The sequence below is a fragment of the Mastigoproctus giganteus genome, chromosome 6 (assembly GCF_048544385.1).
Source record: "Mastigoproctus giganteus isolate SK-2022 chromosome 6, ASM4854438v1, whole genome shotgun sequence".
NCBI classification, from domain to species: Eukaryota; Metazoa; Arthropoda; class Arachnida; order Uropygi; family Thelyphonidae; genus Mastigoproctus; species Mastigoproctus giganteus.
This window is the reverse complement of record NC_143580.1, coordinates 36,758,054-36,772,208: the sequence shown is the minus strand read 5'-3', so window position 1 is coordinate 36,772,208 and position 14,155 is coordinate 36,758,054. Positions and strand designations below refer to the sequence as shown.

The window sequence follows — 14,155 nt, the reverse complement described above, 5'->3', positions numbered from 1 at the left end:
TACTCATCTCTAGTGATAATACAGTCAAGGAAATTAAGATTGTCTTGACAAATCTGGATGAAGTCTTTGAATGATGGCACTCTTAGTTGCTTCTGCTCACTTGTGAGGCACAAATCTGCACAAACCTTCCTCTTACCTAAACCTTCATGCAGAATTTGACAAATCGTGTCCTTATTCATATCCAATTCATCAGCTGTCATTCTGAGGGTCAAATAACAATCTCGTCACAATTTCCTCAATTTTTGCAACTCTGTTCTTATTTCAAGAGATTGACAAATACCCACTTCTAGAGTCATTGCTAACACCTCACATCTGTCTTTGAACCATTATACCCAATTAAAACACACTGGTATGACAATGTTTCATCATGATAAACAGTTTATGTTTCTGTTCCAGATTTCCCCAGTTTAAAGTAAAATTTGATATTCATTCATTACTCCTTTGCAAAATCATGACACAGAATGTTAACACCACTAACAAAACTGGTTACTACTTACAATTTGTCAGTCTCATAACTGCAATAAATACACCAACAGATATATATGAGAGAGACTAATAAAATTAAATTAGGATGGGCTGAGAAATGGGAACTGAAGTTTAACATTAACAAATGCAGCGTACTGCATATGCACAGAAGTAATCCCAGAGAAATGTACCAACTGTGTGGTACTACACTTAGGGTGGTAGAAAATGAAAAAGACCTGGGAGTAATTGTGCAGTCAGATATTAAAATTTTCTGAGCAGTGCAGACAGGCTGCTAGGGCAGATCACGGGGTATTGTCAATGATATACAGGAATTTTGCTAGTAGGGAAAAGGAGGTGATTATTCCTTTGGCAATGGTCAGGCCATGCCTTGGGTGCTGCATAGAGGTCCAGAGGCATCATTTTAGGAAGGATGTAGAGTTGCTTGAGTGAGTACAGAGAAGGGCAACAAGATTGGCGAGGGAAACGAAAGGGTGGTCTTACCAAGAAAGGCTTTAAGTTCTGTAAATTGCAGCATCTGGAGACAAGGCACCTGCGAGGTGATCTGATTGAAGTGTATAAGGCCTTGAATGGGGTTCTTCCTCTTGCTCAGATTACAAATCTGAGGGGGCATAAATTCAAATTGAGGAAAGGCAGTAATTGAATAGATGTGCGGAAATTTGCCTTCAGCCAGCTGGTTGTTGGAACAAACTTCCATCTGTCGTTGTGGAAGGTGACAGCTTAAATAAATTCAAGGAGGAACTGGAAAAATGTTTAGAGGGAATAGATATGGAAAATTTTTTTTTTTTTGGCTGATGCTACATAAGCTTTCTTTCTTGCATCATATGCCTTCACTAATGTTAATACTAAACACCAGTAACATGTATTGAAAGCCATCATCCTGCTGGCATTATTTAAGGATGTACTGAAGCTGTAAATTTCCACAGCTGACAAAGGAGGCAGTTGCCTTTGGTGTTGTTTTTATTGCTTTTAACTCCTTGGTTTTTCAGTGTATTCTATTTTTATATTAAATGTACAATTTTATCCCATGTTTAATTTAATTTTATCAAAAACTCTTTTTCATATATACAGGTTGGCATATTTATTACAGTTATGAATCCTTATTTTCCCCACCCCGAAGGCCTATTTGAAGAACCTGTCAGTCTACTATACAATCTCTGTACCTCCATCTGTTGGAAGAAGGTTGAACTACAACGTACCACTTCTGTTTATTTTCAAATCATCGAACATGATCACATCAGCACCAGTATAGGAATTTTTATTACCGTACCTTATACACGTATCGTGCCTATTGTCTTCACCATGCCCATCCGTCCATCCACATAAAATGAATTGCCTCTGTGTGAATGGATTTTCATGAAATATTATACAGTACATGTGCCATTTAAAAAGATTTGTCAAACCATTCCGAATTTCATTAAAATCCGACCAACAGAAATCTCGTAATTATTTATTTGTCCATCCACATGCAATAACTCAACTGCTGTGATGGATTTTTATGAAAATTTACATTTCACTCTTTTAGAATGATTTTTTGAGGTGCTACTATACGTGTGGACTACCAAGTAAACTGGACGATAGTGTGAGAATACACTGCCGTCTCTATAGTGTGCAGATTACTGGACGCTACAGTGGATGTTAAAAATATGATATATAAATAAATATGAAAGTGATAAAAACAAAATTATGTGCTAAATGATTTTTAATAAAAACTAAATATTAGCTTAAACATTAGCTACTCTAATTTTATGTAGTGCAGTATTATGCTAAAAACACAAAATTATGTGCCGAATGCTTTTCTATGTGAACACCTTCTGGATATACCCCAAGATGGCCTTGTCATCAATGTGGTAGCGTCATGCAAGAAAAAAGGAAACATGGCAGTGGAGAATATAGGCCTATATTACATTGTCCATGTAAAGGGTGCCAAGCTTCGCATTATGTCCGGAAAGGCAATGCATTCTTCCATTATACGGACATGAACAACAAATTACACTGCAATCTGAGTTTGTGCGAAATTTTTGAACTGGTGTTATTTTTCGTACTGGAAATACCAATGGACACTGCAGTTACTCTAACAGGAAAGTCTTAAAATACTATAACTGACTGGTATAACATGTGCAGAGAAGTGTGTGTGTGGGGCCACTGTTTCTCGTAATTCACAAGGTAAGATGGTTGGTACAGAGCTTAATATCATTCAAATTAAATGAAGCAAGATTTGCTGGTTGACAGAAATATAATCGTGGGAGAATGCTAAATGCCGACCAAGCTCCTCTCTTTGAAAATAATAATGCAGTTGTACAAAACAACAGGTACTCTGAACCAAGAATTGATGGGCCTTGGGTTTTTGGTCTCAAGCAAGGCTCCGATTGTGTGCCTGACAGAGACACTTTGATCCCCATCATTAAATGGGAACATGAATCTGATTCAGTGATTCGTTCTGATGAATGGCCTTGCATATAGCAGTCTAAATTTCACAGGTTACCGCAATTTTATGGTGAACCATGAAGAAAATTATGTGGATCCAGTGACAGGAGAGAACACGCAAGCCAGTGAACGGCCATAGTTGAATTCCAAACCACATATTCTAAAGAGAATGAGACAGTAACAGTAAGCTTTTTCAATCTCACCTTGATCACTTTTGCTGGAAGTGCTAAGAAAAGATGCAGACGATTTATTTGTGACATTTTTAAATGATATTCAAAGTATATATTGTTAAAAAGTATAAGAAGTTCAAGTCATTAATTTAAATGTACTATTTAACCAGTTGGTGTATAATTCATAAAGGATATCATTTAACCTATATTTAGTCTTTTATTAAAAATCATTTAGCATGTGTTTTTAGCCCATTCATATTTTTTGTATTTATTCATATATCAATATTTTTAGCATCCACTATAGTGCCAGTAGTCTTTATGCTATAGTGTATTCTCACACTATAACGTCCGGTAGACCGCATGCCATAGTAGCACCTTCCCTAATTTTATTAAAATCAGCACCAACAGAAATCTGGCAATTATTTTTTTTTGTCTGTTCATCCACGTGTAATAACTTGACTCAAAGTAGATGAATTTTCATGAAATTTTATATTTTGCTCTGTTAGAACTATTGTCGAGCCTTCCCAAATTTCATTAAAATCAGACCAATATAAATTTTTCAAATATTTATTTTTTCATACACATCACATAGCTATCCATATATTGTAGCTGAAGCACTGGATATTATACTTGTTGTCAAGTGCTGGTTGGAGGGATGAATTGGCAATATGGCAAATTAGTATTGGCAAATAATGCAAAAAGCAAGCTTATACAGCATTAGCCAAAAAAGAACCCATCCTATTTCGCTCGTCCATCCCCTCCAATAGTTTGTCTAGTTCTTCCTTGAATTTATTTAAACTATCCACTTCCATAACAATGGAAGGAAGTTTGTTCCAGCAATCAACCACCTGCTGGTTAAAGGTAAACTTCCACACACACGTATTCTGCAACCATCCTTCTTCAATTTGAATTTATGCCCCCTCATATAGTCTGAGCAAGAGGAAGAATCCCAACAGCATTGAGCTTGTACGATCCATTCAAAGCTTTAAACAACTCAACCATATTTCCCCACAGCTGGCTAGTCTCCAGATATTTCAATTTTCAGAACTGAAGCATTTCCCTAAAATAATGCAGGATCATCTTGACAGGAATACTGTCAAGATGATCCTGTGCAATCACAACACAGATTTTTACCTTTGTTCCCCTAACCAATCTTGTTGCTCTACTCTATACCAGTTCCAGGAGATCTACATCCTTACTGAAATGAGGCCTCCAGACCTGTATGCAGTACTTAAGATGTGGCCTGACCACTGCCTTATACAATGGAATAATCACCTCCTTATTCCTGTATATCATTAACAAAATCTTTGCAGACTGTCTGTACTGCTCAGAGGACTTCATATCTGACTGTAATTACCCCCAGTCTTTTTCATTTTCCACTACCCTGAGTGTAGTACTACAAGTACTCTGTGATTACTGCTACCCATATGCAGTACTTTGCATTTTTCAATGTTAAATTTCAATTGCCATTTCTCAGCCCATCTGCCAAAATTTTTTCCAGTTCTTGTTGCAGTAGCATATTGTCATTAACCACCTTGCCAACCTTTGTGTCATTTGAAAACTTAGACATTAAAGCCTGATACCCCCCCCCCTCTCTCTCTCTCTGGGTAATTCAGAATTTTTTTTTTTTTTTGTCTAGTGCAGCATAAGCCTCCAGCTTCCTTGCACCATATGGTTAATAATAATAATAATAACAATTAATAAATACAGAAAACAATAGTCCATGAAGTCTCCACTAATAACATTAGTCCATGAAGAGCAGTGTCCATTGGTAACCACATTGTCTTCTCCTACTCAACCATCCCTTTATCCATAGCAGTGACGTTTCCTTAATGCTACACTGCTCTGTCTAATCTGTATAGTAGACTTTTTATGTGCAACAGTATCGAAAGCTTTCTTGAAATTCAAGTATATGGTAATTTTTTTTTGCATACAGTTCTTCTGTGACTGCATCATAGTATCCAATCAAATTGATCAGACAAGATTTCTCCTTAACAAACCCACACTGTGACTGAAGTATAACTGCACTCCTGTCTAGATGATCCTGCATTACTTCTCTAAATGATCAGAAACAGTGTTCTTAGTTTGCCCATAAAAGTTGCTTTTTGCTCTTTTTTTTTTTTTTTGTTATAAATCATTCCTGTTTACTAATGTGCCTGAAACATAAGGCATTGCATACATTAACTAACTTGTTTATACCAACCAAGAGATATGATTCAAGGTTTAGACCAAAGCAGATATCAGATGAGCTAATGAGACTAGTAGTAGAAATATAAATGCATAGGGTGAGTATAGATCAGGGGGCCATAGAAATCTACAATAACTACAAACAGTAACTAAGCAAGCTAAGGAAGATTATGAAAAGACTTTAGCTAAGAAGGTAAGGAAAGTAGCAAAGAATTTCTTGCTTATGTTAACACTAGAAAGTAAGGGATGAACCACATTGGTCCACTGGTTATGAATGGCATAACTGTTGAATCCTGTTCAAGGCTAACAAATTGAATAAATTCAGTTGTAAAGCTTAAGGTTGGGGTCACCAGAAACACTAACTTAGAACTGGGAACTAAATGATTCTGTGATAACTGAGAAGAGAGTGGAAGAAAAATTGTTGAAGCTAAACATGGAAGAGACCTGATGCTGATGGAATGTACACAATTATACCAAAAGATAAGGAAACTTTTAGTCATCGTTATTATTATTATTAATAGCTACACAGTGCAAGGAAGCCTGAGGCTTATGCTGCACTAGCCAAAAAAAAATTCCCGAGTTACCCTGAGAGAGAGAGAGAGAGAGAGAGAGACAAAAGTAGAAGGAAATCACCAAGAAAGAGAAGAATAATGATATCCAGCTCAGGACCCTGGGTGTGCCAAGCCCATACTCACCAGATGTGAGCCCCTGGGGAAAAATTATGAGAGTATCCTCAAGTTCAGAGAAGGTCCCTACTGATTGGAGATGTTCAAATGTCTCCCATATTCACAAAGGGGAATCAAACAGCCAAGTAGGTAATTACAGACTTGGAAGCTTGACTTCTTTACTAGGGGAAATATGGGGTCAAGGTTAAAATAATGCAGGATCATCTTGACAGGAATACTGTTATATAGCAATCACAACACAGATTTTTAGGGGAGATTTTGTCTGACTAATCTGGTTAGCTACTATAACAGAGTAACAAAGTATATGGATGCAAAAAGTAATTTTGACATATATTTAGATTTCAGTTGATTACTTATGCCCCTATTACTTATGAATGACTGCTATACAAGCTGGAGGTGTGGCATTAGGGGCAAGTTACTGCTGTGGGTAATGGAATGGAAGGAAACAGAGGTTATTAATAGGTACTGACCTTCATGACTAATGTCATTAGTAGAGTCCCTCACAGGCCTCCAATAATAACAATATTGGAAAATACTGAAATGCAATTTTTAAACAGTAAAAATAAGAAACATTTAATATAAATTAAATGTATAAAATAAGTAGACTAAGTGCTTAATTTGCCATAAATCTTAAATCATACATGAGATTTAATTTGTTGGAAGAGCCAGATGCAGAGAGATACAATTGGTGTCTACCTCTGCATTAACATACAGCGGGAAAATGGAAATTGGCTTTGAGAATTGTTATTAAAGCTGTTTATCAGTTTTCAGTTTCTTTACAAAATAATACAGTGTGATTTATCAGTCCCCAAATGCAACCTGGCCTGTGAACATCAACTGCTTTGCATGGGTACAGGCATAGTATGTGATAAAACACACGAAACAGCAGAGTATGGCTAAAAATAGTCAACATGCCAAAAATCTCGAAAACAAGAGCCATAATTAACTTATCTTTTTTAACAATAATTTTTTATAAATTTAAGAATAATATAGGATCTGAAGTTTAAAATTTATGAGATTATATATATATATATATCTCATAAATTGTGGGCTTGGGACCCACAGAAGTGGGGGGGGGGATCATGAAATTGCTGGGTAACCTAGTGTGCCAATCCATTCTGGGTATCAGCAATGCAAATTTTCAGCTTGCTGTTTCAAATTATTATTAATATCAAGTTCTTTAAAGTCTGACAGCAAGAAAACCATAGTGGTCAAAGAAAATAGCTACTATACGTTTTCCTGCAGAATTGATATTTTTTTGCTTTGGAGATAGATGCTGCTTCCTATACATATTAAAAAGCATTAGATGCCTGATTCAAAATGGATTCTTATGGTTCTTGCTTTTTTATGAAGTTAAAAATTTAATCATTATATGTTGTCTATTTGATATGTCATACATTATCATTAAAAAAAAAAAAAAAAAAAACAACAACATACAAATCTATATTATTATTATTAGCCATATGATGCAAGAAAGCCTGAGGCTTATGCTGCACTAGACAAAAAAAATTTCTGAATTAACCTGAGAGAGCGAGACAGAGTCAGAAGTAGAAGGGAATTGCCAAGAAAGAGAGGAATGATGATATCTGGCTCAAGACCCTGGGTGTGCCAAGCCCATACTCACCAAATGTGAGCCCCTGGGGTTATAGTTTAAGCTGAGGGGGGGGGGATGTCCAGCAACTTGGCTAGATGCCAAAACTGACTGCAATTTTTATTGATCAATGTTTAATTTACATTAATGATTTTACAGATAATTAAATAGGAAAATTAACAATTATTATATAATTTTGTTTATAAACTATTATAATATAAACCATTTCACTATTTTCCAATAATGACTACCAAGTGAGAAGCACTTATAACTAATCATTTTGATAAGAACACAATCATGTGGGACTAACCATGGTCCCACTCAAATGCAAGTGCTACTGCATCCATTGGGGTGCATGAGGCACAGTAATGGAGCTGCCTATATGACCACAGGCTGCCAATATGAAGAAATGAGCTGCCTATAGTGTTGGGCACTCTTGGTTTAAGCATTCATACATACACTCTTCTGAGAGCTGTCATTAGTTGAAGTGTTGTAACTGGACAACACAACATGCATTTTTATTAAGTGTACAGACTATATTTTAGGACATAACAGAAAAGCAGATAACTCTAAATAAACTACTAGATGGCTAATTAAAAAAAAAAGAAAGAAAAAAAATCTGCCTCTGTTATAAGCAAAGCCATTGTCAAAAACATGGTGGGAGTGCAGATAGCATGAAAACATCATTTTCAAATAGGCTGAATAAAAAGTATGAGGTGAATAAAACTGATATATATATATATATGTTATATAACTGGAATATAACTGATATATATATGGTTTTAGAGCATTTAAAGGTTTGTTTTTTTTTTTTCCAAAGAATATTGTTCATATAAATATAAAAAAATAATTTTCAATAATAACATTAAATTATTTTCAGTTTTTCTTATTTCTACTGTTAAAAAATGGCATTTCAGTATTTTCCAATAATGTCATTACTGGAACATATATTTTTTAATGTTATTATCAAAATGCCCTACATACAGCCTCAGAGTTATGCAAGGACTTGATGATGAGTGCAGAATAAGGAATATTTTAAACATGGATAATACAAGTCTCATGAAAAAATTCACATGGTTTCACAAAATTGCAATTTTTTTGACTGATGAAAATGATCTGCTTGAAAAATATGTTTTCAAATAATGTTTCAAATAATATTTGGTTAAAGAAATTGGTTTTAAAATTTTTAACACACCCTTCTCATTTCACCCATTCACTCATTCCAAATGTCTGTCCAGTTCTGCCTTGAATCTGTTTAAGCTATCAACTTCTACAACAACAGATGGAAGTTTGTTCCAGCAATCAACCACCCGCTGGCTAAAGGCAAACTTCCGCACATCTATCTTACAATTGTCTTTTCTCAATTTGAATTTATGCCCTCTCAGGTGATTATTCTGAGCAAGAAGAAGAATCCCATCAGCACTGAGCATGCTCAAACCATTCAAGGCTTTATACACTTCAATCAGATCACCCCACAGGTGCCTAGTCTCCAGACACTGTAATATGCAAAACTTAAGCTTCTGAAAATGAGGCCACCAGACCTGTATACAGTACTCAAGGTGTGGCCTGACCATTGCCTTATAAAAAGGGATAATAACCTCCTTATCCCTGCTAGAAAAATTCCTGTATATCATTGCCAAGACACCATGGGCTACTCTTGCAGACCGTCTGCACTGCTCAGAAAACTTCATATATGCCTGCAAAATCACCCCCAGGTAGTTTTCTAAGTTTTCGAGAAAGAATACGAAGTTTTCTGAACAGTGCAGACTGTCTGCAAGAGTAGCTCATAGTGTCTTGTCAATGATATACAGGAATATATATAGGAGAGCAACATCAAGTAAAATTGTTATCTCCAGCATATTACATGTTGTAAATTAGTTTCTAATATCTTTATCAGCCATATAATGCAAGGAAGTCCAAGGCTTTTGCTGTACCAGCCAAAAAAAATTTTCAGTTATCTTATGTGTGTGAGAGAGAGTCAGAAGGGAATCACTAAGAAAGAGACGAATGGTGATGATATCCAGCTTAGGACCCTGGGTGTGCCAAGCCCATACTCACCAGATGTGAGCCACTGGGGTATTTATTCTTTGTAAATAAAATTTATACTTCCCAGCCCTTTTTTTGACATAGTCGTAAAATTTACGAGCTGTAGTATTCTAAACTTTAACCGTGTAAAATACAGTTTTAAGATGTTTTTATTTATTCATTTTTAAACACAAGGGCACGCAAAACTTTCAGTTAGCCGTGTACCGAACTATTACTTGTTACAGAAATATCTGAATTCTCTTTAAAATTTTAATATCAAGTTATAAGCGAAAATTCACTTTCCAAATATTTCGCTGCCCGATTTATCTCCACTCCTCCAAAGAAACCGAATAAAAAAAAATAATTAAAACCTGAGTACGTTCAACAACAAAAAAAAAAAAAATCCTAGATACGCGGCTATACACAACATACCCACATTTAATTTTCGCATTAAAAAAAATTAAAAAAGCACGTATTATCGCTCAACTGACCACTCTTTCCTCACCTACCTTATCTAACCTAATAACACATCGAACTAAAATGAATTATTTCAATGAGGGGATGGAAATGACAACAAACACTCTTTTAAAACAGCACTTTCAATACAACTTTTAGTCCCTAACTACATATCCGAAACTGAAGTATTATAAACTCTGATTCAAAAATGTTACCATTATCGGCCGTCGAAAGTCACTAAAAACAACGGTATTTTATGCGGTATCACTAATAAAGCTAAAAAAAAAAAAAAAAAAAAAATTAAGCAATATCCCAAAACACCTACTTTTGAATTCCCCTTTTTTTCACTCTAAATTATTGCACTAGCTAATACTAATGCAAAATAAAAGTCTTTATACCAATCTTTATACTCTGCGAACCTGATTATTATTAGCCCCAAGGTGCAAGGAAGCATAAGCCTTTTGCTACACCAGCCAAAAAAAAAAAAAAAATTCTAAGTTACTCGGAGAGAGAAAGAAAACATGAGTTAGAAGTAGAAGGGAACCACCAAGAACAAGAAGAATGATGATATGCAGATTAGAAGTTGATCAAGAGAATGATGATATGCAGATTGAGTGTTGGGTGGGGGGGGGTAGAAAGGAACTCTAAAATCAGAGATTAATAATGTGTAAAGCCATAAATGGGATAACTATGTACTCGCCCAATATAATTTTGTCTTTGTCTAATTAAGTTTGTGGGATGAAAATCTAACTATTGTAACTGATTGTTGAAATAAGCTTCCACCTAGTGTTGTGTGGGTAGGAGAAAATAATATGAAGAACTGGGCATCAAGTTAGTGCTGCATAATCTCTGCTTCCTTGCATCATATTGACATTATTAATATTAAAGCCACAAATGGAACCACTATGCAACTGCCCAATGTATTTTTGCATTTAAAAAGTGTGCGTTCTAAGGTAAAAAAAAAAAAATTAAACTATTATATTAAGGTCACCTAGAAAGTCACTTCAACTACCCATGTGTATTGTTTCTGTAAATTGCGTATGTTCTCTGGTCGACTTGCTGTTTTGCTGGACGAAACACCCGCGTTTCCGTGGGGGGAAAGGAAAGTTGTTATCTATGCCTGAGACCGACTAACTCAGTCATAGAGTGTAAAAGATCCATAAACATTCCTCGCGTCGTTGACAGAATTCGAACTCCAGTCTTTTCCATCTAGTGTGGGGAGAACGGTAATTATACAAACTGTGCTACTCAAGAGGGTTGCAGAAAAGTGCAATTGCTGGTTGAATGGATAGTGGACTAAGACGGAGGACTGTAGAACTGGATGATCGTCTTATGCTTCCACGGTTTAGATGCGACTACAGCCACGCTGGCTACCATCCAACGAGTTGTAACATCAGCTGGTTTGCTGCGTAGCACAGTGGTGTCCTCCCCACGCCGGGTGGAAAAAGCCCGGGTTCCAATCCCGTCGATGACGTGAGGATTTTTTGCCAGAAACTGGGGTTTTCGTCCAGCAAAACAGACAAATGGACCATAGAACCCACGCAATTAACAGACATAAGATACAGCACAGCAGATGAATTTAATTATTTGGGTGGCATAAATATAATAGTTTTGTGTTTTTTTTTTTTTTTTTTTGGTTTTTTTTGTGACATCAGCTGACTGTCGTCTTATGACCCCTCCAACCATTTCACACAGACTGGCAGAAGGGAGCTGCCATGTATAAAGGCTATTGCGTTGATTAGCATTAGCATTAGCATTAGTAGAGGCATATGATGCAAGAAAGCAAGCTTACGCAGCATCAGCCAAAAAAAAAAAAAAAAACCACTCCCATTTCACCCCTCCGTTCGTTCGAAATACCTGTCCAGCTGAGCCTTAAATTTAATTCGGCTATCAACTTCCACAACAAGGGATGGAAGTCTGTTCCACCAACCAACTACCCGCTGGCTAAAGGCAAATTTCCGCACATCTATCCTATATCTGTTTTTCCTCAATTTTAATTTATGCCCTCTCAAATGATTATTCTGAGCAAGAAGAAGAATTCCATCAGCAATGAGCATGCTTAAACCATTCAAGGCTTTATACACCTCTCTCAGATCACCTTGCCGGTGCCTAGTCTCCAGACACTGTAATTCGCAAAAGTTAAGCATTTCCTCGTAAAAGCAACCATTCGTTCCATTCACAATTCTTGTAGCCCTTCACTGTACTTGTTCCAGAAGCTCTACATCCTTCTTGAAATGAGGCCTCCAGACCTGTATACAGTACTCAAGGTGTGGCCTGACCATTGCCTTATACAAGGGAATAATCACCTCCTTATCCCTGCTAGAAAAATTCCTGTATATCATTGACAAGACACCATGACTACTCTTGCAGTCCGTCTGCACTACTCAGAATACTTCGTATCTGCTTGCACAATACCCCACTAATAATATTAGCCCACGATGAGCAGTGTCCATTGATTACCACTCTCAGTCTTCTCCCCCTCAACCATCCCTTTATTCATAGTAGCAATTTGCCTCCAATGCCACACTGCTCCAATTTGTGCAGCAGTCTTCCATGTGCAACAGAATCAAAAGCCTTTCTAAGATCCAAATATATGATATCAAAGTTATTCCAGTGCCTCCATTAATTTTCCTGGAACAGAAGTTAAACTAACAGGTCTATAATTACTTGTGTCAGCCTTTGATCCTCCTTTGTGAATTGGGGTTACATTTGCACATCTCCAGTCTATGGGTACCTCCCCTGAGTCCAAAGAAGCTCTCATAATTATGGCTAAGGGTTTGCTTACTTCCTTTGCTGCCTCCTTTAATATAACTGGATAGATCCCATCCACCACTGGTGCCTTTTTTATGTTTATCTTCAACAATTTCTCCTCCACTTTCCTCTCAGTTATTACAAAATAATCTAGGTCACTGCCAGAGTTTAACTCACCTCTGGCATTCCCCTCCCTGAATAACTCCTCATGGGTGAATGTAGATGCAAAATCCTCCATTAGTTTGCTAGCCACCTGAGCAGGATCATCAACAGTTGAACCATCAATATCCAGTGGATCAATCTGATTCAACCCTTTCCTTCTAGAGTTTTCATAGGTAAAGAACTCTTTTCCGTTTTTCTTTGCATCCTTTGCCAAGGATTTCTCATAATCTGCCTTTGCCTGCCTAATCTCATTTGTGACTTGGTTACAGACCAGTTTATATCTATCATAGGCTTCAATGTCACCCATTAATTTATATGTATCCCATGCATTTTTCTTCTCTGCTGCATTTCCAGTTAGTTCATATGACATCCATTTCGGCCTAAATCTTGAACAGTATTTCTTAGTTGGTATGTAAAGCCTAGTAGCTTCAACGATAAATTCTTTGAAAGCTTCGCATTTTGAATTTGCTGTTGGTAACATCATCAGTTCGTCCCACTGTACAAAGGGTACTAGGAAAGTTAAGTGTAAGTGTAAGTGTGTGTTGTTGTCTTACGGCACCAGGGGTTTCCCCCATCTCCGCGTTGCTTTCATTGTGGTGAACCAGTTCACTGGGAAATGCCAGAGATTTAAAAGTGTGTGGGAATTGTTCATGTGTTGTGTTCTGTACCGTTGTTCATCTGGTCATTTAGCCGTTGGACCCCTATTGAGGCCCAACGTTGTCCCACTTACGCCCCGTGGAGGCAGACCAGGAACCCAGTAGCTGTAGATTCACTCTGGCAGGTCCTGCCGCTTAATTTCCTGGGATTTCGGCGGCTAGGACCTTAAAAAAAAAAAAAAATAAATAAATAAAATAAAATAAAAAAAATAAAAATAAATAAAAAAAAAAAAAATAAATAAATATATAAGTAAATAAAAAATCTGCGCTGGGGTAATGTCGCTTTGGTTTGCTAGGCCGAGTTTTGGGCGTAAGGTAATTTTATCATATTTAGTTTTTGACGTGTGGGGCTTTCGCTATGATGAAGGTAGAGAGGGGAGGGAGACCGAAGATTGGGGGGAAAAGACAGAAATATGGGGCCAATAGAGTAGATAGCCCCAGTTTTCAGTGGGGCATGCCCATGCCCCACCAGAGTAGAAGTTTGGGGGTGGAGGAGAAGGAACAAAAAATGTCCCCTCCCCCCAAGGAAGTGGGAATAATAGGTGAAGAGGGCGAGGGTGT

At 36.8% G+C, this 14,155-nt stretch overlaps 1 protein-coding gene across 4 annotated transcripts in view; it reads right to left on the bottom strand.

Moving 5' to 3' along the window:
- The window catches only part of Bet5 (blocked early in transport 5), a 68,253-nt gene extending 57,772 nt beyond the window's left edge, over window positions 1-10,481 (bottom strand). Inside the window, exon 1 of one of the 4 annotated variants that reach the window (XM_090375074.1) lies at window positions 10,424-10,481. In XM_090375074.1, coding sequence (XP_090231200.1) covers window positions 10,424-10,479 — 56 coding nt within the window. In that variant the 5' untranslated portion in view covers window positions 10,480-10,481. Of the gene's footprint in view, window positions 1-10,078; window positions 10,201-10,240; window positions 10,265-10,350 lie in introns of those variants that run through there. The other 3 variants (XM_090375076.1, XM_090375077.1, XM_090375075.1) reach the window with 3 other exon arrangements.
- Between the last annotated feature and the right edge of the window lie 3,674 nt (window positions 10,482-14,155).